The following is a 27,069-nucleotide window of genomic DNA, read 5'->3' on the forward strand; positions in this document are numbered from 1 at the left end:
AAATTCGGCCGAAACCTCGAACACCCAATGTTCGGGCCGAACCGATGGTCGACCCGAACCGTTCGATCATCCCTACTCACGAGTAGAAGGAAAAATATAAATGTCAGCAAATTTTGGATGGTAACTTGATGCCATCTGTGAAAAAGCTGAAGTTAAAGAGAGGATGGCTTCTACAAATGGATAATGATCCTGAACACACCTCGAAAATCCACGGGGGATTACATCAAGAGGCGCAAACTGAAGGTTTTGCCATGGCCTTCACAATCTCCTGACCTCAACATAATTGAAAATCTGTGGATAGACCTTAAAAGAGCAGTGCATGACAGACAGCCCAGAAATCTCAAAGAACTGGAAGACTTTTGTAAGGAAGAATGGGCAAAGATACCTCAAACAAGAATTGAAAGACTCTTGGCTGGCTACAAAAAGCGTTTACAAGCTGTGATACTTGCCAAAGGGGGCAGTACAAGATATCATCTCTGCAGGGTGCCCAAACTTTTGCAGACGCCATTTTTTTGTTTTCTGTTATTTTGAAAGTGTAAATAATGGAAATAAAATCAAACTTTTGTTGACATATTATAAGAATGTCTAATCTGTAATTTGATGCCTTTTGGAGATTTTTCCATCTTTCCTTGGCTTCTTTATGCACATTAATACAAATTTTTGCCTGGGGTGCCCAAACTTTCGATCACCACTGTATGTGTGTGTTTAGATATCTATCTAATCTATCTAATCTATCGTATCTATCTATCTATCTATCTATCTAAAACAAATGTCCATTTAACTCATGTACAACACAATATCAGTGCAAGTCCCCCTTATCGGCACTATATAAATATCTGTAATAAATATAACTGATTTTCCAAAAGAAAAATAAATCCTACATTTCTTCTAGAAGTATCATGCAGTGCCCCTAGTGGTAAAGTACCAAAAACATGACACAAATATTAATATTTTAGCAGGCAAAGTACATTTTTCAGGCATATTATTTTTCAGACATATCTGAAGGTGATAGAATAAATTTACATCATATTTTCACTGCATATTAAAGGCCCAAATCACCTACATAATGATCAATGGAATGAAGTCGTATATCTCATGCTCATTTTTCAACATCACAGATGTTTCAGTGTTTATCTTCTTGCTGTTATAGTGTTACCATTCTTTATTGTATCTTACTTTGTGTGACTGTACAGTTATCAAATGTTGTTGATGAATATATTTGCTAAGAGGTTAGCATTGATCATTACTAGTTTGTTGCTGTGGGTATGTATTTAAAGAGTGGGATTGATTTACTAAAGGCAAATAGACTGTGCACTTGCACTCATTTTCCCCAGGGCTTAGCAAATGTGGTGAAGCTCATTTACATCATCCAATCATGTGAAAGCAAAAATGCTTTTTTTTTTTTTCCTTTGCACCTGACTGAGTATCCTTAAAGAGGTTGTAAACCCCCACCCCCCGCCAAAAAAAAAAAAAAAAATAATGAAGAAAAAAAACCCTGTAAGACAAAGGCATAATGAGCTATTATGCATCGCATACTAGTTCATTATGAAATACTTACCTTAGAACAAAGCCCCCGCAGTGCCGCCCGCTCAGCAGAGACACGGCCGACATGTTCGGCCTTCCTGGTTCAGGTCCCCGGGCCATCTGATTGTCCGGAGGCACGGTGACATTACTCCCGCGCATGCACGTGGGAGCCGCGGTTCACGGCTCAAGGCTCTGAAGGAACGGCATGGGTGGCCGTTCTTTCAGAGCGCATGCGCCGATGACATCATCGGCTGCATTAAAAGTAAATTTTTACTAAATGATGCAGGTTTAGGAGATATTTACAGTACCTATAGGTAAACCTTATTATAGGCTTACCTATAGGTACAAGTTATAAGAGAGGGTTTACAACCTCCTTAACAAAGTGAAGCTTTACCACAATCCAGAAAAAGAGTGCAGTCTATTTCCCTTTAGCAATCAAACCCAGTGTGTGTATGTGTACATATATATATATATATATATATATATATATATATATATATATATATGCTTATAGAGGTTGCAACATGGGTGTAGATTCACAAAAAATTACAGTTTTATATCTTTATGTTTGAAGCCTGAAATGTGGCAAAAGGTCGCAGGGGGCCGAATACTTTTGCAAGGCACTGTGTGTATATATGTGTATATATATATATATATATATATATATATATATATATATATATACATACACAGTGCCTTGTGAAATTATTCGGCCCCCTTGAACTTTGCAACCTTTTTCCACATTTCAGGCTTCAAACATAAAGATATAAAACTGTAATTTTTTTGTGAAGAATGAACAACAAGTGGAATGGAATTTATTGGATATTTCAAACTTTTTTAACAAAAAACTGAAAAATTGGGCGTGCAAAATTATTCAGCCCCTTTACTTTCAGTGCAGCAAACTCTCTTCAGAAGTTCAGTGAGGATCGGTTCACACTAGCGCGACTTGTCAGGCGACTTGATTCTTCACAAAAAATTACAGTTTTATATCTTTATGTTTGAAGCCTGAAATGTGGCAAAAGGTTGCAAAGTTCAAGGGGGCCGAATACTTTCGCAAGGCACTGTATATATATATATATACTATGTATGTATGTGTGTGTGTGTGTGTGTGTGTGTGTATATATATATATATATATATATATATATATATATAAACACTATATTATCAAAAGTATTGTGATACCTGCCTTTACATGCATATTAACTTTAATGGCATCCCAGTCTTAGTCCGTAGGGTTCAATATTGAGTTGCACCATCCTTTGCATCCATAACAGCTTCAACTCTTCTGGGAAAGCTGTCCACAAGGTTTAGGAGTGTGTCTATGAGGATGTTTAACCATTCTTCCAGAAGTGCATTTATGAGGTCAGGCACTGATGTTGGATGAGAAGGCCTGGCTCGCAGTCCCCGCTCCAATTCATTTCAAAGGAGTTCTATTGGGTTGAGGTTAGGACTCTGTGTGGGTCAGTCAAGTTCCTCCACCCCTAACTCGTTCATCCATGTCTTTATGGACCTTGCTTTGTGCACTGATCCAAATCATTTGGTGGAGGGTGGATTATGGTTTGGGGTTGTTTTTCAGGGGTTGGGTGTGACCCCTTAGTTCCAGTGAAGGGAAGGCGTCAGCATACCAAGACATTTTGGACAATTTCATGCTCCCAACTTTGTTGGAACAGTTTTGGTGATGGCCCCTTCTTGTTCTAGCATGACTGTGCACAAAGCAAGGTCCAAAAAGCCATGGATGAGTGAGTATGGGGTGGAGGAACTTGACTGATCTGCAAAGTCCTGATCTCAACCCAATAGAACACTAGGCTGCGAGTCAGGCCTTCCTATCTAATATCAGCGCCTGACCTCACAAATGCGCTTCTGGAAGAATGGTCAAACATTCCCATAGACACCTCCTAAACCTTGTGGACAGCCTTCCTAGAGGAGTTGAAGCTGTTATAGCTGCAAAGGGTGGGCCAACTCAATATTGATCCCTACAGACTAAGACTGGGATGCCTTTAAAGTTCATGTGTGTGTAAAGTCAGGCGTCCCAATACCCTTGAAAATATAGTTTATTATATTATTATAGTTTAGTATATGGCCACCAGAACATCCGGACACCCCTATTTTGAGCAAACTGTGTCCGGTTGAGGGCATAGCCAATCATCATTCTTGGGGATGGTTCTTTCTTTTACCGAAAGTTTGTTGTAGTTTTAAAACTCATGTGCAAAACATCACACCGGAACAAAGTTTAAGAGCATATATCATGTTTCAAAAGCTTATGAAGTAGAATATGAGCATAAGTTGTGTTTTCCTAACAACTCAGCGAAAAATTCAATAGTAAGATAACCGAGGTGTAAGACATTAGGTGGCCTTTCAAGAAGAAAGCTTTGAGATCGGGTGGTTTAATTGAGTCTTCAATTGTTTACCATTAGGTTTAAGATTTGTATAGTGATAATAACCTATAGTGGTGCATAGGAGCTGAGTAAGAGTCATATAACTTGGCATCCACCATAAGTCTGTCTTAGATCTTCTCCATGTGGACTATGTCATAGATCAAATTCTAATTCATTTTTTAATTCAAACTAATTTTGAATTCTATTTCATTTTGGAATTTGAATTCAAATTCATTTTGGAATTTGAATAATTTGCTGTGTTATAATTTTTTTCAAGTTCATTGAAATTAGTTATTATTGTAATTTGGGAATTAGGATACATTTGAAATCTCCAAATAATGTAAATTTCGTATGAATTTCGATTCGTACCGAAACGAATCACATGTCTAACAAATATACAGTCAAATGAGTTCTGTATATGTACCCAAGAAGTCCCATTTGGTTTCCTACAGTGTTTTTCCTATTAACAGTTACGGTCTACCTGCTAAAGGACTTTTATATTCAGTGTCCTAAAAGTCCCCAGTTATTACCACTTATTCAGGGGATCAAATGTCTTTCAGGGCTGGCGTACACCACAAAAACACACTCCAGATCAGTTCCGGATGTGTTTCTGCATGCCCGTTTTTAACATGCTTTTGGTGCGTTCCAGTGCATTTTCTAGGCGTTTTTATGATTCCGGATGCATTCTAGATGCTTTTTTTTTTTTTTACTCTACTGGCATCAGATACGTTTTTGATGTGTTTTACCACGTTCCAGTACAGTCCAGTGCAGGAAAAATGCTACTTTATTTTCTGGAACTGGAAAGCCCTGGAACTGACCGCACTGGTGTGAACTATGCCATTGGAAACAATATAAGCTACTTTCCATGCATTTTTGATGCAGAACAAAAAAAAACACTGGATCTGCATGTGGTGTGAACTGGCTCTCAAAGCAAACAGTGACCCTGAGTAAATACACAGTGACTGCCAAGGCTGCCTTTCTCTAATCCTCACAGTTCCAATGAAGCTTTGTACACAGACAAAAGAAAAGGCACCTCGAGTATTGGTGAAAACCATTTCAAAAAGCACAATTAATTGCAAATGTAGCACTGCCCCTTTGAGGACTGCTGGCTTATTCACTTCGGGATCCCCCATGGTTACCGTTAGCAACTGCAGCATGCACATTTAACTCTTTACTCCTTGGCTCATTTAATAAACAGTCTAGGGGTTGTAGTTGTTTTTGTGGTTTTTATTTAATTTAGGGATGGGAGAAGGGAAGAGTGGGATACTCCAAATTAAACTATTCACAATCGATGAGGACTCCTGTCTGAAGATGCAGGTCCACCTTGCCACTAGATGAATCAGGATTTAGTTTCTGTAAGATCACTTGTAAGGAAAACTATCTTCAGGATACCCGCCTAGTATTCCCTTTCACTCGACAGACTCACACCCGTCCTCTGACTATCCTACACTGGGGTGGCCCCCTCTCAGGCCCTTAGACACGATCTCCTTTACTCACGAAACTGTTTTTTGAAGGTCTCCAGTGTCTCAACCCCTTCCAGTCAGCTCTTCTGGACCTCTGGTTTCAGCTCCATTCCTACTGGATCCCAGGCCGACTGCCTGTGACCACATGCCACCAATGCAGAGGAGGAGACAGCCCTCTCTGCTCACCAGCCAAAGACCCCTCAGCACACGTGCTCCTGGCTTTTATACCACACCCCAGAATGCACTGAGACCACTAGTCTGTGCCAATCACTGAAGCTATATCAAAGCCTGTGTACCCATTGGTCAGGTTTCCCCCACTGTCCAATGTGCCTCCCATTGGACCAGCGCGGAACAGTTCCCAGACCAAAAGAATTACACACTGAGCACCATGAGCAGACCTAACTCACATATTCTGCTCTCTGTTAAGCAGAAAGCAATATAGAATTTGCCTGCTGCTCCTCTGATAGGCAGGCAAAGCCAAAACTATACTCACTCTCTAGCACCTACCAGAAGCAGGCTCCCAGAAGCAGGCTCCCCGCACGCTCCCGCGAGCGCGCATCGGGGAAAATCAGTGTCGGCCGTGTCCCTTGGACATAGCCGATCACAGATCGTGGTGAATGGCCAATCACAGCGGCCATTCACCACGTGATCGGACCGTCCAATGAGAGATGATCTCATATGTAAACATATAAGATCATCTCTCATCGCCAGCGCTCCTTCCTCACACGGAGACTGCAGTGTGAGGAAGGAGGGAGAGCTTCCCAGCGCCGGGGACACAGAAGAATTTAATCAGGGCACCGATCACCAGTGCCCTGATTACACAAGGTAAAAAAAACATACACTCAGTGCCCACAGTGCCCCCCATCAGTGCTCCCCATCAGTGCCCACAATCAGTGCCCATAGTGCTGCCAGTCAGCGCCCATCAGCCTGCTCATCTAGGCACTGATGAGCACTGACTGGCAGCACTATGGGCACTGAGTGGGCACTGATGGTGCTGCCCATCAGTGCTCATCAGTGCCGCCCATCAGTGTCCATCAGTGCCATCTGCCAGTGCCCATCAGTGCCGCCCGTCAGTGCCGCCTCTCAGTGCCCAGCAGTGCCACCTCTCAGTGCCCAGCAGTGCCACCTCTCAGTGCCCATCAGTGCCACCTATCAGTGCTCATCAGTGCTGCCTATCAGTGCCGCCTATCAGTGCTCATCAGTGCGGCATATTAGTACCTCCTCATCAGTGCCCATAAGTGCCACCTCATCAGTGCAGCCTATCAGTGCCGCCTCATCAGCGCACATCAGTGAAGGAGAAAAATGTATTTATTTTCAAAATTTACTCGCAGAAAATAAGAAAAACTTTTTTTTTTTTTTTTTCAAAATTTTCTGTCTTTTTTCTTTTTTTTTGTAAGAAATAAAAAACCCAGAGGTGATTAAATACCACCAAAAGAAAGCTCTATTTGTGTGAAAAAAATGATAAAAATTTAATATGGGTACAGTGTAGCATGACCGCGCAATTGTCATTCAAAGTGTGAGAGCGCTGAAAGCTGAAAATTGGCCTGGATGGGAAGGGGGTTTAAGTGCACAGTAGGCAAGTGGTTAAAACTGAGGCAGCAGACTTTGTGAAAATTAATATTTGTGTCATTCTCAATACTTTTGCCCATGTCTGTATAAAGCAACAACGTCAAATTGCTCAATATTTATTTTATCCTATTTTATATATTCCATATATAATCTTCCTGCAATTAATTATTTAAAACCTAGATTAATGGTATATCAAAAGGCCATTTTTGGACTTGAGCATAATAGTCATGTTTTCTGAATGGCTTTATTAGTTCATTGCCTACAGTTGCTTACATTTGCGCCTGTATTATTCTGTCTTTTTCTACAGGAAAGTAGTGCTCGAGTTTTACTGTATCGCGGATCAAGAAAAGACATCAAGAATCACAGTGGGCAGACCCCATTCCAGGTGTGGATCTCTTCCCATTCATAAATGTGATATGTGACCTCATGTCATTCCATGTTAAGCAATAACCATTTTATATTGGAGCCTTGTTTTATATTTATTTAGAAAAGTTCTGTGTATGTGGATATCCTTGCTGCTGCTTTAGAACATTCTTATCTAGACAGCACAATTTATAAGAAAATGGTTTCTGATTATAGTAAGCTGGTGTTAAGAGTGATTTTGCCCCCCCCCCCATCAACATGCTAGTGACATTTATAAATAAAACCTTTGCGTTTTACCTATATATCCTAATTTGTGATGGTGATGTCATCACTGGGTCTCTTTGCTTCTGTATGCAGATCATAGCTGGTGGGAGGGGCTGGTGGGGTGCTGTACTGGTAACATTACAGCACCCTGCTTTCGGCTCACCTCTTAGCATCCCTCAGCAGCAATATAAGCAGTAGGCTTGCTCTTGGGGAGTGTTATTCAAATATCAAAATGTTTAGATGGGTGGAGTGGCATTCCTAGGCAGGATGTCTTTGCATGCAGACTACCCTAGGTAACACCCACGTTGTTAAACTAAGAGGTAAAAGAACATGAAGTCCTCAATTCAAACCCTTTTAAATTTAGGGGAATGGTTGTACTGCTATAATATATCCCCGCTCCGTCCAGTTGGACCGGGTACCTCAACAACTGAATGAACATACACAAATAGATATATTCCATGAGATCCAACATTGGGGGGGGGGAGGGGTACTCAGTAGGAAAAGTTGTAACAGAGGACCATCAACGGTGTAAAATATGCAACAATTTTATTCAAGTACTGGCACAAAGTGTAAATTACAAAAAGTGGATGTAAAAAATACCACCCAGATACCCAGTGGAAAACGCAAGGATAACGTTGTCTAGACAAGCAAATAAAACGGGTCCCATACACTCATCTCTCATATGCTCTATAGAATGTTCATGGTCAGAGCTATAGATGTTTATGTTATCCAGGGATTACTCCCATAGTGTTCAAACATTGGCTTAATTTAAGCACAAACTCAAACCATGTGCAGGGTGATGTCCAGCTGAGATTGAATCTATTAACTGGAACACATGTCTTTGTAGTGTCAATTCAATGACTGGTCATGGGGAGCTTGGTTCCACTAGTGAAATATGGCCAGGATAACAGTGTAAGTGAACCACTAGGGTAAGATGTAAAATCTGATTAGTCTGTGGCCCGATCACTCCCTATTCTGAGCACAGGGAGGCCAAGTTCTTTTAAATGGTGGATAGTGAGTCCCAATGATTGATGATAATTCCGGTTAGTGATACACTGTATAGACTTGCCACACTATGGTCACAGTGGGTTAATGAGGGGCAACATAGGGTATCAGAGTATTAGGTCCAGGGTGGGGTCCACATGTTCCCATGATTGAACGAACTGAAATCCAGTGAACGAAAAGGGGTGGGCCAGGGACACTAAGGCTGGGGAAGATGATGCTGGATGTTTTTTTAGCTATGAAATGAGATGGGCAAGCACTAACATTTCCTGGGGTTCAGCATTTGATATGGCCAAGGTGGTTAAACACAGGTTCTTTAGTTGTTCTGTTAGTTTGGTACTTCAGTCTTGGGTTACTTTATAATACATCTAATGCCCCTTCTGCCTTTGTTCCCCTGCATGGGTTCAGTGCCTGTGACTGGAAGACTGTTGTATTGTCTATATAGTTGTACTGTATTAAAGCCTAATAAAAAGAGTTTATAAAAAAAAGAAATGAGATGAGCTCTATCTGAGTTTGCTGCAGCTTCTAGTGCTCAAAATGAGAAGTTCACAGTGTGCACTAAACAGTTTAAGTACTAGAGAGGAGCCTTGTTGTATTCTCCTGTGGGGAGGCGGGGGGGGGGGGGGTGGCGTGGGGAGCCATCTCTACTGGAAGAAGACAATGATTATCGCATGGTAGAAATTCGACATGCTGGTTGTACCCTAGCTGATAAATGGATTGACTTGGGTACAATCAGCCTGACCATAGATAGATCGAATTTCGGCCGATTCCCTGCTGAACCAGTCGAGATTTGAACCACGTATAAAGGATAGGCTGGAGCTCAGGTTTAATGAAGTAAAGCAGTGTCAGGAAATAGATGTTCATACATACATGAATGTTAGGAATGATTATGGTTCCCCCTTAACTTTGCCATAATATCTAACTTGAGTTTGTTAGAGTTCCTCCTTAGCTTCTTATTTTTGTTATAAGATCTAGCTTGTTTTTGAGATTGGCTTATTGCAAGAAATCTATGTAGCAAGTATTTAGAAACTTCTAACCACAAGAAATGTACTTGGCACTATGCCCAGAGAAGCCTGTGTGAATTAGAAAATTAGCCTAATTATGCAATATTTCCCAATTCTAATATACAGTATGTCTTAATTTCGCATCTATTTACTGTTTTTAAAATACTCCTTCTTTTACCAATAAGTATACGTATTGATGTGTTACTGGACAAATGTATAGGTTTCCCTCCCTTTGTTTTGGCATATTTAAATTGTCGTTATTTCCTTAAATTAGAGTTGACAAAGATACCTTGTCGAATTTCAATTCTCCGGGAGCCCTTGCCTGGCTTGACCAACTCCTGGGATAGATAAGATAAACAATTCCTCAATATTTCAATGATGGATGCCTTTTATGCTCGATATTGGTTTATAAAATGGTGCTCAAGGGCCCTACACTTGTATCCACGAGTTGAGTGGGGGGGTCCATATAGATAAACTTTTATTTTTTTTTATTATAGTTCAAAAATAAAAGCCAATGGCCACATGTATCATAATAAACCTAGAAAAATGGCATGCCTAAAACGGGGATAACCCCTTTACACAGAGGCATACCTAGAACCTTCAGGGCCCTGGTGCAAGAAACCATGAAGGGTCCCCTGACTTCTGGTTCCGGGGGCCTTCCCAGTGCTCCCGGGGGTTCTTTTCTCCCATCGTGGAGCCCTTTATTATGGATTTGGCTTAAAGAAAAGCAACCCTACCCAAGATGGCAGGAAGGGGTCACACTGCAGGACCATAATAAAGGGTCCTACGATGGGAGAAAAGGACCCTGAGATCAGTGGAAAGCGTCCCAGGTCCAGAAGTTAGGGGGGCCTTTCATGGTTTCTTGCACCAGGGCTTTGAAGGTTCTAGTTACACCTCTGCACTATTGTATTCCCCTGATACACCAGCCTGTATGGAAGTGATACACTGGCACAGATATGACCATGCAAGGGTTTCTGAAAATTGGTATTCAGCTCAGCAATAATAACCCTCTGCTTCAATGGTGTCAGTGACAGTGGCAGAAAAAATACCCCCCCCCCCCCCTGCATTCAGTGGTGTAATTGTTAACAATAAGAAGCTCCCTTCACTGGTGTGGGTAGCATCAATAATAACTCCTAACTCCTGTTAGTGGCGGCAAATGCAGCCCTTAACATTGGTATTCCTGACAGCAATAATAGCCCCCCCTTTGATGTCAGTGGCAGGAATAATAACCCCACCCTTCCCCACTTTCATTGTTGGCAGTGGCAGCAATAATACCCCCCCTTTCATAGGCATTTAGCAGTTACTCACCTTATCATGTTCTCCTGTGCTATTCCCTCTTTCTCTGATGACATTGGTCTGAAAATATGCAGTCCTACAAGACTATTTGCTACTACATGCCTCTGTAGCTTTCACCATCGGGGGACATTTGTTTCATCTGTTTGTTTGGTTGGGTTGATTTTTGGGATCACAATGCATGTTGCTATCCTTGGGTGTTTGCATTTATTTCCTTGATTAACCACCTGCTGGCCACTCACAGTAAATATATTGTGGGCAGGTGGCAGATACAGGCACAGTCACGTACATATACGTGATGCCCTTCGCGCCCCCTGCCGACTCGTGCTGTGATTGGACACAACACAAAGTTAGCAGCAGATTTCAGCCAATTATTTTGGCTGAAGCCTGCTGATCCGTTGTGTCCAATCACAAACCAAGTTCTATTTTTATAAAAACACAGAACTCTGTATACAGGGAACAGCGAAAAGCAGGGAGAAAAACAGCCAGATCAAAAAGTGCCATTAGTACAGTGTATAGTTTTATCGCTGGTCACTGTATTAGTGTCACTAGCAACATCAATGTCAGGGAATGACCCTACCAGCCAGTGTCTGTTAGTGCAAGATTGCCCTCCACCCTATCACAGTCTCACTATAAGTGGTTGATCCCCACCATTACAGTATAGTGTCTATAGTTGTGTACATTTTAGTATATATACCATAGTTTGTAGATGCTATAATTTTCACACAAACCAATTAAATTGATTGTAAACAATCACCTTGTAAAACAACCCATTCAGTTTTAAATAGAAATGAAAGACAAAACATTTTTGTAAAGATATAAAAAAAAAATAATAAATACCTTTCCCCCCCCCTTTTTTTATAAATGATCACATTCCCTCTGTTCTCAGCTGCATAAGAGCTGGGGGGGAGAAGAAGCAACGGAACACTGACCTTGCCATTGAAAGGCTGTGCAGGTGGGGGTTTGTCCAGACAAGTTTGATCATTGGAGGAGAGCATACTGTGTTCCCAGCACAGCTAGAGAACTGACCATGCTGTGTTCTCCTACTTAGCGTGATCAGTTTTTAATAGGAAAGCAGATGGACTTGCATGAACACCAGGGATTTCACACAAAGAAAGCAATATAAAGAGAACAGAATACTTTTTCATACAAGTACGTGGTATAGCAGGCACAGATGAGGAATAATAAGTGTTGGGGTAACAAATGCTTTAATATACTTTTTTAGTTTTTTTTTTTTTTTTTTTTACCAAAAACATGTAGCAGAATACAATTTGACCTAAATTCATGAAGAAATTATTTTTTTTTATTTTTTTTATTGGATGTGTTTAATAATAGTAAGTAGAAATAGCTGGGGTTTTTTTTTCTCTAAGGGCTCTTTCACACGGGCGTTCCGTATGTCCGTTTTTCATCCCATCCGTTTGCGGATGAAAAATGGACATAATGTATCTCTATGTAAATACGGATGTCATCGGATGATCATCCTCTGACATTTGTTTTTTGTCAGTTCAGTTCAGTTCAGTTTTTTTGAATGGAGGAGAACCCTATTTTTTCTTCCTTTCAAAAAACGGAACTGAAGCAAAAACGGATGTCAGTGGTGTCATCCGCAGACATCCGTATTTACATAGACATGCATTATGTCAGTTTTTCATCCGCAAACGGATGGGATGAAAAACGGACATACGGACCGGATGACACAAGTGTCATCCGTGTCCGTTACAAAAAAAAAAAAAAGGACCTGATCGGGCAAAAAAAAAAGGAACGCCCGTGTGAAAGAGCCCTAAATGTTTGTTCGTTTTTATTTATATAATAAAAAAAAAAAATAAAAAACCCAGTGGTGATCAAATATCACCAAAAGAAAGCTCTATTTGTGTGGGGAAAAAAATATATAAATAAAAGTACGTGGTATAGCAAGCACGGATCAGGAATAATAAGTGTTGGGGTAACAAATGCTTTAACTTTTTTAGGTTTTTTTTTTTTTTTTTTTTTTTTACCAAAAACATGTAGCAGAATACAACTTGACCTAAATTATAAGAAATTATTATTATTATTATTTTTTTGGATATGTTTAATAATAGTAAGTAGAAATATCTGGTTTTTTTTTTTTATAAATGTTTGGTCTTTTTTTTTTATATAATAAAAAAAAAATAAAAAAAAAACCTATTGGTGATCAAATATCACCAAAAGAAAGCTTGATTTCTGTGGGAAAAAAAAATATAAATTTCATTTGTGTACAGTGTTGCATGACCGAGCAATTGCCAATTAAAATAGTGCAGTGCTGAATAGCAATAAATGCTCTGGTCATGAAGGGGGTAAAACCTTCCGGAGGTCAAGTGGTTACAGGGTAGGTTATCCTTTTTACCCCTTTTCTCCAACCCAACCTAACAGATGTATACTTATCTGATGGCCTTCCAGGGTTTGTTTACATCCAGCGTCACATAACGTACGAACCACATTCATGCATTGCAGCTCTGTTGACTTTTTAGGGATTTGTTCCGAAGCTGAAAACAAAGGCAGGCAGTTCCTTTTAGAAATGTATGAGTCTGTACTCCAAGATATTGAAGACCTTCAGCGCTGGATCTAAACAATCAGCAGAACTGCAGCCGTTGAATTAAGATAGGTATACATCTGTAGAGGGGGAGGGTGGGCCAGGGTAGGAGGTTAGATCAGGGGAAAGGGATAAAAAGGATATCTGCACTTATCCTATATAAATGAGGACATTTTATATGACATTTTATATGGAAATAATCTTCCCATAACACTAGAGAAAATATCATTATGAGAGACGCAAGCCATGGCATTCATTTAGTCTAATACACTCTACGAGACATGGCCAAGGACAACAGACATAAACTAATATCCAGACTGACTACAAGATTAATTACACTATTATCAGATGCATGATCCTGGGGGTGTAGTTGTCTGGGATGGGCAGTTTCGGCCATTCAAAAATCAAGACACCAAGTAGTGATGGAAAAACCGCCAGAGTTTAACCCACCAAAGGTTCAGCAAATGTTATCAGAAAATTCAGGCAACCCAAACTTAGAGGTGCATTGCATGGAAATCTAGTGGCTTCCAGGACTACGATGAAAATGTGCAAATCATTACATAACATGCTTGTTGGATGCTTTAACCACTCCTGGACCGGAAGATTTTCCCTCTTAATGACCAAGACATATTTTGCGATTCAGCACTAGGTTTCTTTAACAGATAATTTGCGCGGTCGTGTGACGCTGTACCCAAATAAAATTGATGTCCTTTTTCCCACAAATAGAGCTTTCTTTTGGTGGTATTTGACCAACTGTGCGATTTTTTTTTTTTTTTTTTTTTTGCGCTATAAACAAAAAAGGAGCGACAATTCTGAACAAAAAACAATATTTATCACATTCTGCTATATAACATTCCCCCCCAAAAAAAATCATAATTTTTTAACATGTTAGGCCAATTTGTTTTCTGCTACTGCGGGAAAGATTTATGTTATTTTTATTGTTTTTTTGTTTTTTTTACTAGTAATGGCAGAGATCAGCGGCGGACAGATCAGACCCCTCACTGACATTTTTGACACTTTTGGGGGGACCAGTGACATTACTACAGTAATCAGTGCTAAAAATATGGACTGTTACTGTAATAATGACACTGGCAGGGAAGGGGTTAACCCAGTAAGTGATCAAGGTGTTAAATGTGTACCTAGGGGCGTGTTTCTAACTGTGGGGGGGCGTGGCTTGTGAAATTATCCCAGAGAGCTGTGATCCTATATAGAAGGGTCACAGGCGCTCTGTGATCATTCCAGAGACTAGAACGGTCAGCTGTGTTTACAACAGCTGACTGTCCTCTCTCTCAGCAGGGAACCATCCGGGGGGGGACGATTGGGGGTCAAGAGGCATCCCCGTGCATCGGCATCCCCGCTGCCATGTGGGGGCAGGAGCGCGCCGGCAGTGGCGCACGCTCGCCCCCTAACTGCAGGCTCGCGACTGACGTATACCTACGTCGGTTCGCGCAGGAGGGCCACCCTGCCGCTGTATAATTGCGGCCGGTGGTCGAGAAGTGGTTAAAGTGGTTGTTACATATACCCAGTAAAGTGGCTGGCCTCAAGTGATACACAGAGAATAACAACTTGTCACCCAAGCCAATTCTGACACTTCTCTCCTACATCTAAATCATCATCAATCATCATGTTTTTGCTAAAAAAAAATTAATCAGAACCCCCAAACATTGCATATACACTAAACAAAATTATAAACGCAACACTTTTGTTTTGGCCCCCATTTTTTATGAGCTGAGCTCAAAGATCTAAAACTTTTTCTAAGTACACAAAAGGCCTATTTCTCTTAAATATTGTTAACAAATCTGTCTAACTCTGTGTTAGTGAGCACTTCTCCTTTGCAGAGATAATCCGTCCACCTCACAGGTGTGGCATATCAAGATGCTGATTAGGGATGATCGAACGGTTCGGGTCCACCATCGGTTCGGCCCGAACATTGGGTGTTCGAGGTTCGGCCGAATTTAGAACTTTTTGCCAAAAAGTTCGGAATTCGGCAACCAGAACCGACCAAAATGCAATGCTTCAGGAAATGGGCTTTAAAAGCCCGTGATTGGACCAGAACCATTAGCAAAAGCCAATTGAGGGGGCAGGAGAATGCTAGGAATGTGATTGGAGTGACTAGGGGGTCCCTAGACCAATCATTAGTGAATACGCCCCCCAGTATATAAGATAGCCCCCCGCCATATTCCTAGCATTGTTATACTGGACATGGAAGAGAGTGGAAGCAGTTCTGTTAATTTTACTTTAAAAGTGTCATTTAGCATTTATTAGTGTGAGGAAAGGGATATCTAGTGTAGTTAGAGTGCTCCTTTACACTTAAGTTAGCTTCAAAAATTTAGTTTCTGTAGGGAAAGTGTTAAGTGTAAGGGGACCGTAGTGTAGTGTAGGGTTAACTGACAGTGACTGCTATGGAAGGGTGACAAAACCCTTCCATAGCAGGGTGATCGCTATAGAGAAATGATCATTTATCTGAGTTGCTTCGGGAAAGGAATATGGCTTCTCACCAGCAAGCATTTTTCATGCTGCAGGGGTTGCCACTGCCAGTGCTTTTTTGAGGACATGTTTGATGTCAGACATGACATCTGAACATGTGTATAGGGGGTATATATACACATATATGTCTGTATATATACCCCTAGACATATATAGGTGTGATAGTAGCAGAAATATATGCTTGCGCTAATGAAATCATTTACAGTAATATATTTCTGCTACTATCCCACCTATATATGGCTAGGTGTCTATATACATATAATTATGTGTGTATATATACCACTATACACAAGTTCAGATGTTTTGCCTGCCTCAAAAGAACCCAAAAAAATGCCAAAAAAACGCTAGCTTCAAAAAAAAAAAATGCCCAGGTGTGTTTTTGCTGGCATTTTTTGGGGGGTTTTGGAGGCAGGCAAAACATCTGAACTTGTGTATAGTGGTGTATATACACACATACATATATTTATATACACACCTAGACATATATAGGTGTGATAGTAGCAGAAATATATGCTTGCGCTAATTAAATCATTTACAGTAATATATTTCTGCTACTATCACACCTATATATGGCTAGGTGTCTATATACATATAATTATGTGTGTATATATACCAATATACACAAGTTCAGATGTTTTGCCTGCCTCAAAAGAACCCAAACAAATGCCAAAAAAAAGGTAGCGTCAAAAAAAAATGCCCAGGTGTGTTTTTGCTGGCATTTTTTGGGGGGTTTTGGAGGCAGGCAAAACATCTGAACTTGTGTATATACACACATACATATATTTATATACACACCTAGACATATATAGGTGTGATAGTAGCAGAAATATATGCTTGCGCTAATGAAATCATTTACAGTAATATATTTCTGCTACTATCACACCTATATATGGCTAGGTGTCTATATACATATAATTATGTGTGTATATATACCACTATACACAAGTTCAGATGTTTTGCCTGCCTCAAAAGAACCCCAAAAAATGCCAAAAAAAACGCTAGCGTCAAAAAAAAAATGCCCAGGTGTGTTTTTGCTGGCATTTTTTGGGGTTTTTTGGAGGCAGGCAAAACATCTGAACTTGTGCACAGTACCACTATACACAAGTTCAGATGTTTTTCCTGACTGCAACGAACCCAAAAAAATGCCTGCTATTAAACCGGCAAGGTGTGAAAACTCCTGTGCTGAAAGTGTTCTAATACAAACGATCTTTTTTTTTTTTTTTATGGTTCTGGACATGCTACAGAGCTGAAAATTCACATGTACACCTTTTAGACCCCCCAGATACGAAATCCAAAGTAAAAACCAAAAAATCTTTTTTTTTTTTTTTTAATTTTTCAATAATTGGCTTTTTTTATCAAAAATGACAATTTTTAAGAACTTTTTTTGTGTGATTTTGTGTCTGGGGGGTCTAAAAGGTGTACCTGTGAAGTTTCAGCATGTCCAGAACCAGAAAAAAAAGATCATATAGGTGTAAAAGGAGGGTCCCACATCCCTGTTCTACTGAAAAATTATCTTTTTTTTTTCATGGTTCTGGACATGCTATAGAGCTGAAACTTCACATGTACACTTTTTAGACCCCCCCAGATACTAAATCCAAAGTCAAAATCAAAAAATCTCTCTCTTTTTTTTTTTTTTTTTTCAATAATTGGCTTTTTTATCAAAAATGACAATTTTTAAGAACTTTTTTTGTGTGATTAATAGTTAATGGGGCATGACCCAGAACCCTAGGGACTTTTTAGGGGCATTTATTGGGTTTTAGGGCTTAAAAATTGTGTTTTTTGATTACCGAAGTTCGGGTCCCATTGATTTCAATGGGGTTCTGAAATCCGGGCCGAACTTTCGGGAAGTTCGGATGTTCTGGCCGAACCGAACTTTTCAAAAGTTTGATCATCCCTAATGCTGATTAGACAGCATGATTATTGCACAGGAGTGCCTTAGGCTGCACATTTTAGAGTGGCCTTTTATTGTGGCCAGTTTTATCACACAGTACACTGCCACAGATGTCGCAAGTTTTGAGGGAGCGTGCAATTGGCATGCTTACTGCAGGAATGTCCACCAGAGCTGTTGCCCATGAATTGAATGTTCATTTCTCTACAATAAGCCATCTCCAAAGGCGTTCAAGAGAATTTGGCAGTACATCCAACTGGCCTCACAACCGCAGACCACATGTAACCAGCCCAGGACCTCACCGTTCAGCATCTTCACCTCCAAGATCATCTGAGACCAGCCACCCGGACAGCTGCTGCAACAATCGGTTTGCATAACCAAAGAATTTCTGCACAAACTGTCAGAAACCGTCTCAGGGAAGCTCATCTGCATGCCTATCGTCCTCACCGGGGTTTCAACGTAACTGCAGTACGTTGTCGTAACCGATTTGAGTTGGCAAATGCTCACATTCAATGTCATCTGTCACTTTGCAGAGGTGTTCTCTTCACGGATGAATCCCGGTTTTCACTGTACAGGGCAGATGGCAGACAGCATGTATGGCGTCGTGTTGATGAGCGGTTTGCTGATGACAACGTTGTGGATGGAGTGGCCCATGGTGGCGGTGGGAATATGGTATAGGCAGGCGTATGTTATGAACAATGAACACAGGTGCATTTTATAGATGGCATTTTGAATGCACAGATATATCGTGACGAGATCCTGAGGTTCATTGTTGTGCCATTCGTCCACGACCATAACTTCATGTGCACGGCCCCATGTTGCAAGAATCTGTACACAATTCCTGGAAGCTAAAACATCCCAGTTCTTGTATTGCCAGCATACTCACCGGACATGTCACCCATTGAGCATGTTTGGAATACTCTGGATCGGCGTATACGACAGCGTGTTCCAGGTCCGGCCAATATCCAGTAACTTCAAACAGCCGCTGAAGAGGAGTGTAGTGGAAAAAAAGAAAGCGCTCTGGGGCACCTCTGTAGGGGGCCGGATGCAGCCAATATTTAAACAATGGTCAGACAGTAGAATAAATCATGTATTAAAAATGTCTGATATAAAATATAAAACAATCATATACATGGGGGAACATGGGAGATATTCAAGTCCATAGTAGTATATAAAAGTCCCAGGGAAGAGACCGTGTGCCAGTAGGAATCTTATATTAGACAGCAGTAAGGGCTAGCTACACAGCACAGGGAAGTCAGCTCTGTGTTAGAAAGCATATGAAGAAAAAAGCAGAGCGCCTCTAAGTGCAGTATTAATTTGTTCCAGGGAAGCACACAATAATCATAACTCACATTGGGTAAATGATCATAGGCTCTAGATCAGTCCGGTGGTCCGCGGGGATAGCTGTTAAATCCAGCGTCAGGAGATGTTAGGGTAGTTGCAGCCAAGGAGATGAAGTCGGGAGACGGAGAGGCTGGCTATGCGTCTTCCAGGTTCGGCTGTTTCTGGGAACCAAGCTGAAACGTAGCGTGCGCCGCATGACGTCACCGGGCCGAGAAGATGACACAACGCTTTTCAGAGCATGAGCCAAGCTCACAACAGGCATGCGCGATCTTTTCTCAAGTGTAAGTGTAAGTAAGACTCACACCTGAGAAAAGAGCGTGCATGCCCGTTGTGAGCTTGGCGCATGCTCTGAAACGCGCCATGTCATCTTCTCGGGCCCCGGTAACGTCATGCGACGCACGCTGCGTTCCAGCTTGGTTCCTGGAAACAGCCGAACCTGGAAGACGCATAGCCGACCTCTCCATCTCCCCGGTTTCATCTCCATGGCTGCAACTACCCTAACATCTCCTGATGCTAGATTCAACAGCCATCCCCTTGGACCACCGGACTGATCTAGAGCCTATGATCATTTACCCTATGTGAGTTATGATTATTGTGTGCTTCCCTGGAATAAATTAATACTGCTTTTTTCTTCATATTAAGGAGGAATGGACCAACATTTTACAAGCCACAATCCGCAACCTGATCACCTCTATGCGAAGGAGATGTGTTGCACTGTGTGAGGCAAATGGGGGTCACACCAGATACTGACTGGTTTTCAGACCCCCCCCCCCCCAATATAGTAAAACTGCACATTTAGAGTACCTTTATTGTGACCATCCTAAAGCACACCTGTGCAAAAATCATGCTGTCTAATCAGCATCTTGATATATATGCAACGCCTGTGAGGTGGATTGATTATCTCGGCAAAACAGAAGTGCTCACTAACGCAGATTTAGACAGATTTGTGAACAATATTTGAGAGAAATCAGTCTTTTGTGTACATAGAAAAAGTTTTAGATCTTTGAGTTCAGCTCATGAAAAATGGGGGCAAAAACGAGTGTTGCATTTATCATTTTGTTAAGCGTAGATGTGGTGCCATTAGTTTTTGTTTTTTTAAGGATTTCCCCCCTCTATTTTCACCTGGTGATCTGGCCAGTAACACACCTCCTGTATTAGTGAGATACAACTCTGGATAAAGGAGAACAGGTGGTACTTTCGGGCAGCAGCATTGTCAATCTGGGAAGAGGGGAGTGTTAAATATACTAGCAGATTTAAATACACCAACAAATTCATGCTGAACTCCAGTTAAAACGTTATAATTAGTTACAGCAAACATTTTGCTTTCTTTTTGGGATAAAGGTTTTACATAAATAAAAGCTGATCATTTTAAGCACCACTGTAAGTGGTAAATGGCTTGTCTCATCCCTGTAAATGCAAGTGAGCTTATGCTTTTGAAAAACAACAGACTTACTAGCTGGATAATAGACAAATATTTATACAGCGCTATATAAAATCAAATAAAGTGACAATGTGCATCATATAAATCAATAAACTCGCTTACAATGCAATATAGATTCCTCTTAGGTGCAATATATAATGTCCATAAAGTGCATTCAAAGTAAAGTGCATAAAAGTCCACTAAAATATAAATATAACCGTGATTTAAAATTCAATAAAGTGCTTGATAGATGTTTCCATATAAAAGTGCAAGTGACACCACCACCACCGTTTAGCCACCAGATGGCCTTTCACCTCACTGAAGCATTAAACCAGCATTGAATCCTCAAAAAATGCCACTTCCTGGATCGATCTCTCACCATCCCATGGACATGATATGTGAATAAAGATAATGAGGCATCTAAGTGTACACTGCTATTATCCTTTAATTGATTCACATTCAAAGTAGAATTGCACTCACATGAATCAGCACAATGGGCTTGTGCCTTGTACACGCCAAAAGTAGCTGTCGGGAGCCGTACTGGTGGGTCGCCGCTCATCCGCCCAGGTCTCCGTCCCCTATAGGACTTTTATGCACTTTACTTTGAATGCACTTTATGGACATTATATATTGCACCTAAGAGGAATATATATTGCACTGTAAGCGAGTTTATTGATTTATATGATGCACATTGTCACTTTATTTAATTTTATATAGCGCTGTATAAATATTTGTCTATAGTTCATTTCTCTCGTTAGTGAAGGAGGTTCTATATTTTCCCAATTTTTTTTCTCAAAGTGTCCCAAATTATTGGATCTTAACACTATACCACTTTATAGTTAATTGCGCTGATTTACCTTTTTGCACAATTACTAGCTGGATAGCCAGATTAAAATAAAAGAAAGAAAGAGACTAAAAGGGAAACTAATAGAGCCATGATATCTAAGAATTGGTAGGCTTCAATATATTAAATCTTTGTTTTTTAAATTTTTAATCACTTTCAAGGACAAAACTTCAACATTATGTGCTAGCTGTTGTACCTGGCAAAATGATTGTGAAGTATTGCACATACACTTGTAATTCAAACACCCCTGTTGTCTTGTGTCAACAGTATAATAAAAATTTATGCAAATGTTATTGGCGCTCTCCTCTGTAAGCACTTTTCACAGTGGTAGACATAGTACGTTAGTGCCACCCAGTGGTGATTTTCAATAAGCAGTTGAACTCCTTTTTATAGCTGTTTTATTGTGTCTGACATGTAACTACAAAGCAACATATGGCCTTTCTTGCATGGGCAACAGCCCAGCATGACCTCCTGCCATCAGCATATGTGTCATGTGACTTTTGGACCCCTTACCGCTTCACCTGATGAAGAATGATTGACCACTTTAAGACCGGAAGGATTTTCCCCCTTAATGACCAGGCCCTATTTTGCGATTCGGCACTGCGTTACTTTAACAGACAATGTATGTCCTTTTTTTCCCCACAAATAGAGCATTCTTTTGGTGGTATTTGATCACCTCTGCGATTTTTATTATTTGCGCTATAAACAAAAAAAAGAGCGACAATTTTGAAAAAAAAAAAAAAACAATATGTTTCACATTCTGCTATATGACATTCTCAAAAAAAAAAATTAAAAATCAAAATTTTTTAACATTTTAGGCCACTTTGTTTTCTGCTACATATTTTTGGTGAAAAAAAAAAAATGCAATAAGGGTATTTTGATTGGCTTGCGCAAAAGTTATGGCGTCTAACTACGGGAAAAATTTATGTCATTTTTATAGTTTTTTTTTTACTAGTAATGGCAGCGATCTGCGATTTTCTGCGGGACTGCGACATTGCAACGGACAGATCGGACCCCTAACTGACATTTTTGACACTTTTGGGGGGACCAATAACATTACTACAGTAATCAGTGCTAAAAATATGCACTGTTACTGTAATAATGACACTGGCAGGGAAGGGGCTAACCCTGTGGGTGATCAATGGGTTAACTGTGAGCCTAGGGGAGTGATTCTAACTGGGCGTGGCTTGTGAAATGACCATAGAGACATGTAATCCTATATAGAAGGATCACAGGGGCTCTGTGATCATTTCAGGGAGAAGAACGGTCAGCTGTGTTTAAAAAACAACTGACCGTTCTTTTCTCTCAGGGGGGAGCAATCGCGGGTGTCAGAGCTGCCTGACCCGTGCATCAGCTTCCCCTCTGCCGCCCCCTAGCCTCCCACGCGCAACCAACGTAGGTCTATGTCGGTTTGGGCAGGAGAGCCACCCTGCCGCAGTAAAAAGGCAGCGGGTGGTCGGGAAGTGGTTAAGAAACACTGATACCAAGTTTTCGAAAATTGTTAGCAGAATAAACAAAACTCCCTGCCTCCTTCTCCACTTTATTATACCTGGGGTTCTTCTGCAGTCATCTGCTCTATATTGGGTCTTTTCCATCTTTAAAAGCCTTTTCGTATTCAAAGTCTATGGGCAAAATTTCTGACATCCCAAGGCATTAAAACCTGGATGAGTTGAATCTTAATAGAAATTAAATTACCTCGACTGTGAAATTCTCACACACCTCTTCCTAGGCTGCTCTAAAGCCTAATTACAGGCATCTCAAAAGCCACTCAAAATGTTGCTGATTCCATTACCAAGCATAAGTAGGCTTTTTTTATTTAAAAAAAATAACGTGTTTAGGTATTAGTTGTCCTTTAGGCCCCCATTCACACCTAGCGTTGCATGACTGGGCATATTTGCGCGTTTTCGCAAATTTCCACTTGTCGTGCTTATGGCAGCCCATTAACTTGAACAGGCTGCCCTATGCGAGACAGACGTCCCAAAGAAGCTCCTGCAGCTTTTCGGAAGTTGACCTTTTCATATTTTTACCACACATTTTGGCGCTCTGGGAATGCGCACGGAAAGGTGCATTTCTGTGTGCACTACCAGAATGCACAGATGTAAATGCAGCCTTAGGGCATGCTCCTACCCTCTAAGTGTAGCCTGTGTGGTTGAATACTTACCTCAATCCCCTTTTCATATCTTCACTGTGTGGCCCTACCCAAAGAAACATTATCTAAGCTGATAGACCTGTTTCAGGTCTCTCTGCACCACCCATGCCAGCTTCTATTTCAGAGTAAGATAGAAACTGATGTAGGGTCTGTTCCTAATTAACAAAGGGATTGAGGCAGTTTTCAGGATATAAAAAGTCAGATCCCCACCAGATCAGAGCTATAATGAAAGATGTGAACTGTTTGTAGACAGCTCAAATGCCTCATGCGGTAATTACAGCCCTCTCTCTCTTACCTTCCCAACAGAGAGGGGAGGGATCGGAGATGCAGCTCCAGCTGGACTGGTGTGTTCCGTGTCTGTCACAGACAGAGTTTTTTATAAAGTACTCAAAACCCATACTTGAGTAAAAGTACAAGTGCTCGATCAAAAAGTGACTTGAGTAGAAGTGGAAGTGCTCGATCAAAAAGTGACTTGAGTAGAAGTACTAAAGTATTCAACATTTTTTGTACTTAAGTATTGCAAGTAGTTTTTTTTAAAAATTTTGCTACTCAAGTACTGAAAGTAAAAGTACCAGTAGTTTTGAAAAAAAATTGCTACTCAAGTACTGAAAGTAAAAGCACAAGTACTGTGTTATGTAGTTATTAAAGAAAGAAGTCAAAAGTTTGAACATCATATTGTTTTTTATTATTTCAAATGCAGCTTTTATTTATACAGTAGCATTTATTTTCGAATGCGCTGATAATACACATGTTTTGAGCTTCATGAAACCTGCCATCTACTGTTCTGGCAGTGGTAATTTTTATAATGGTAACGAGTAACTATGCAGCACAAAAAAAAAAAATATCGGAGTAGAAGTATTGAAATCATCAAAAAAATGTAGTGAAGTAAAAGTGGAAGTAGGAGAAAAAAATTCTACTCTAGGAAAGTACAGATACCGCCTTTCGGTACTTAAGTACAGTAGTGAAGTAGTTCTACTTAGTTACTATACATCTCTGGTCACAGACACAGCATAGAGCACAGGGAAGATCACTCCAAATTAACAAAATGGCTTGTGCTCTGTTAGTTAGGAGCAGGATCTGCTCTGTTTTCTTCGCTTAGAAGAGTGGTGCTGGCATAAAGCTTGTACCACTCTTTCCTAAAATCCCCTATATGTGTCTAGATAAAATTCTTAATTGTAAATATGCAAGAGGACAGCGATATGTATTTGTTACTGTTGCTTCCGGGTTAGGGAGTCTTCAAACAAGACCTTTAAGATGAGATAGTGAGTCCAAATTGATGAAAGAAAAGGTGCATTTATTCACTGCAGTAGGATTAAAATTATGGCCGTAACGAAGCGATCAGCTGCTCGACATCAACGGGTATATACGGCACTGCTCCTCTCTCTCTGGCCAGATGCTCAGCTGTTCCGATCCCAGCAAGTGTCAGGGAAGGCTCTGTCACTAGCTCCTCCTACGAGTTCCGTCACCGACACGTGACTTCCTCAGGGTTAGTGTTTAGCAGCCTTGAACTGCCTTCTTCTATTTTCCAACCTCAAATCCAACTACTACAGCTTAAAAACATCTGACATGTCCTAATGCTGTATGCGGCGTTAAGCAGCCTTTAGCAGTGTCAGGTGTTTTTACAGCTTAATGCTGCTGCTCCAGAACGCACATGCCCTGGGTTTTTTTACAGCTTTAAAACACCTATGCCACTTACAGCTCCTAAAAGCCTGTGTGCATGAGGCCATAGAATAACATGGAGGGGCGTTTTTAAATTGTAAAAAAATGCATGACGCTCCTAACAGCAGCTGTAAAAACGCCCTGTGTGCATGAGGTCTAATAAGTACAAGGAAAACATTAAAGAAAACCTATAGGCAACCTTTTTTATGTTTTTCATTTTGGATAGAGTAAGGGAGAGTTTTATAAGCCCTGTCAGATTTTTTTTTACCATCTCTGGCTTTGAGACAGGAAGTGAAGGGAGATCTCCACAATGGGACAAACAGGAAGTGAGAGGAAATCCCTGCAAATTAGGGGAATTCCTTGGGGACCCCCAGGTCACCAGAACTAGCTTCCCCATTGGAAGATTTCCCCACTATTACTTTCCTGGGGACAACCCAAAATGTTGTGATTTTCTTTCAATGATAATAGTAAACATCACAATTAGAGAGGTTGCATCTCCTTAATGGGGGACAGACAGAAATAAAAATTGACAGGTGTTCTAATCTATTTCTACTCTATCCAAAACTTAAAAAAAAAAAAAAAAGTTTTGCCTTTAGTTATACTTTAAAAACAAAGCTTGCAGGGGCTGCTGATGGGTAGAATGGGGGGATACCTATGATGACCTTTAAGAAGGAGAGTACTCCGGGTGGTGCTTCAGTGTTGTCATGTTCACTAGCAGTCCAAAAAGTGGACAGGAGGTGGTACAGAGTCCCATGAACTGCACTAGGGGGGATCACAAAAGAATCTTTTGGTAGATACAACAAACCATACAAATTCGTTTTAACCAAGAGTATACAGTACTTTTTTTTGGAATAATTAAAGCAGTATTAAATTGCAGCTTAGGCCCTGTTTACACCTGACCATTTTTCAGCTCGTAAAACACTCATCTCGGAAGTCTCAAAACGCCCAACAAGCAAAATCCTATTCATTTCAATGGCCCCTGGTCACATATGAGCGTTTTGTTGCCTGAAGCAAAACGCCTGAAGCTCAAAAAAGTATGTAGCACCCTACAGGTAGGTGCTAGGTAAATGTATAGTGGGCCTTGTCTGCCTAACAGCAGGGCTGTGATTTGTTAGACAGGGTGTCAGGGCTTCCAGATGTGCCTGCTGAGGGGAGAAGTATCCCCACTGGCTCCTGTGAGAGGCTACTCATAGAGCAGTGTGGGAAGCCCAACCAGGAGACACATCCAGGCTTGTAAGCCAGAAGGCAGATTATGCTGCAAAAGGTTCTGGGAGTGGGTATAATTTTGGCGGAAGTGCGTGACAAGGTGCCTTTGGCGGGAGCAGAGTCCCAGGATGGAGAGTGTGGCTGTCTCTTCTCCTGTCTGAGGAAAGAGATTGTCTCGAGTTGTCGCTTGAGAATACAGAGAGTGCTGATCTGAGCTGAGGGGATCCGTTGCCGAGAACCTGCGGAGACAGAGAGGGGTTCAGTCCCAGGAAAGCCTACACAGGTCGTGAGTACTGAGAATTGCCCCTGGGGGGTTTGCCAACTTAAAGGGGACCACTCTGGAAGAGGTTCTGGGATCCAGTGCCAGCTAGCGGAAAGGGGGTACCTAGGTTGAGGACCCGGAAGTTACAGAGGGGGGTACATAGACAGTGAACCCCGAAGGATTCAAGTTAAAGGGGGCGCCTACTATTGGGCCCTGAATTGTACAGAGAGTGTGCCAGTTGGGATTTACAGTTCTACAGCATACTACCTCAAGCCAGAGCAAGGCGGGAGGGAGGTATTCAGTGACTTGTTGCAGTGTAACAGTGTCAATGGTTCTACAATTTCACAGTCCTGGATCTTTTGGACTTTAAGTCAAGGATTTAGCATTTCTATTTAGCTACAGAGTAT

At 41.0% G+C, this 27,069-nt stretch overlaps 1 protein-coding gene across 1 annotated transcript in view; it reads left to right on the forward strand.

Moving 5' to 3' along the window:
* The window catches only part of SHANK1 (SH3 and multiple ankyrin repeat domains 1), a 964,213-nt gene that overhangs the window by 562,009 nt on the left and 375,135 nt on the right, over nt 1–27,069 (forward strand). The window contains exon 9 of the mRNA XM_082273843.1: nt 7,240–7,317. Within this exon, the coding sequence (XP_082129969.1) occupies nt 7,240–7,317 (78 nt within the window). The remainder of the gene's footprint in view (nt 1–7,239; nt 7,318–27,069) is intronic.

This window comes from Pelophylax lessonae, assembly GCF_965119305.1.
Source record: "Pelophylax lessonae genome assembly, chromosome: 12".
NCBI classification, from domain to species: Eukaryota; Metazoa; Chordata; class Amphibia; order Anura; family Ranidae; genus Pelophylax; species Pelophylax lessonae.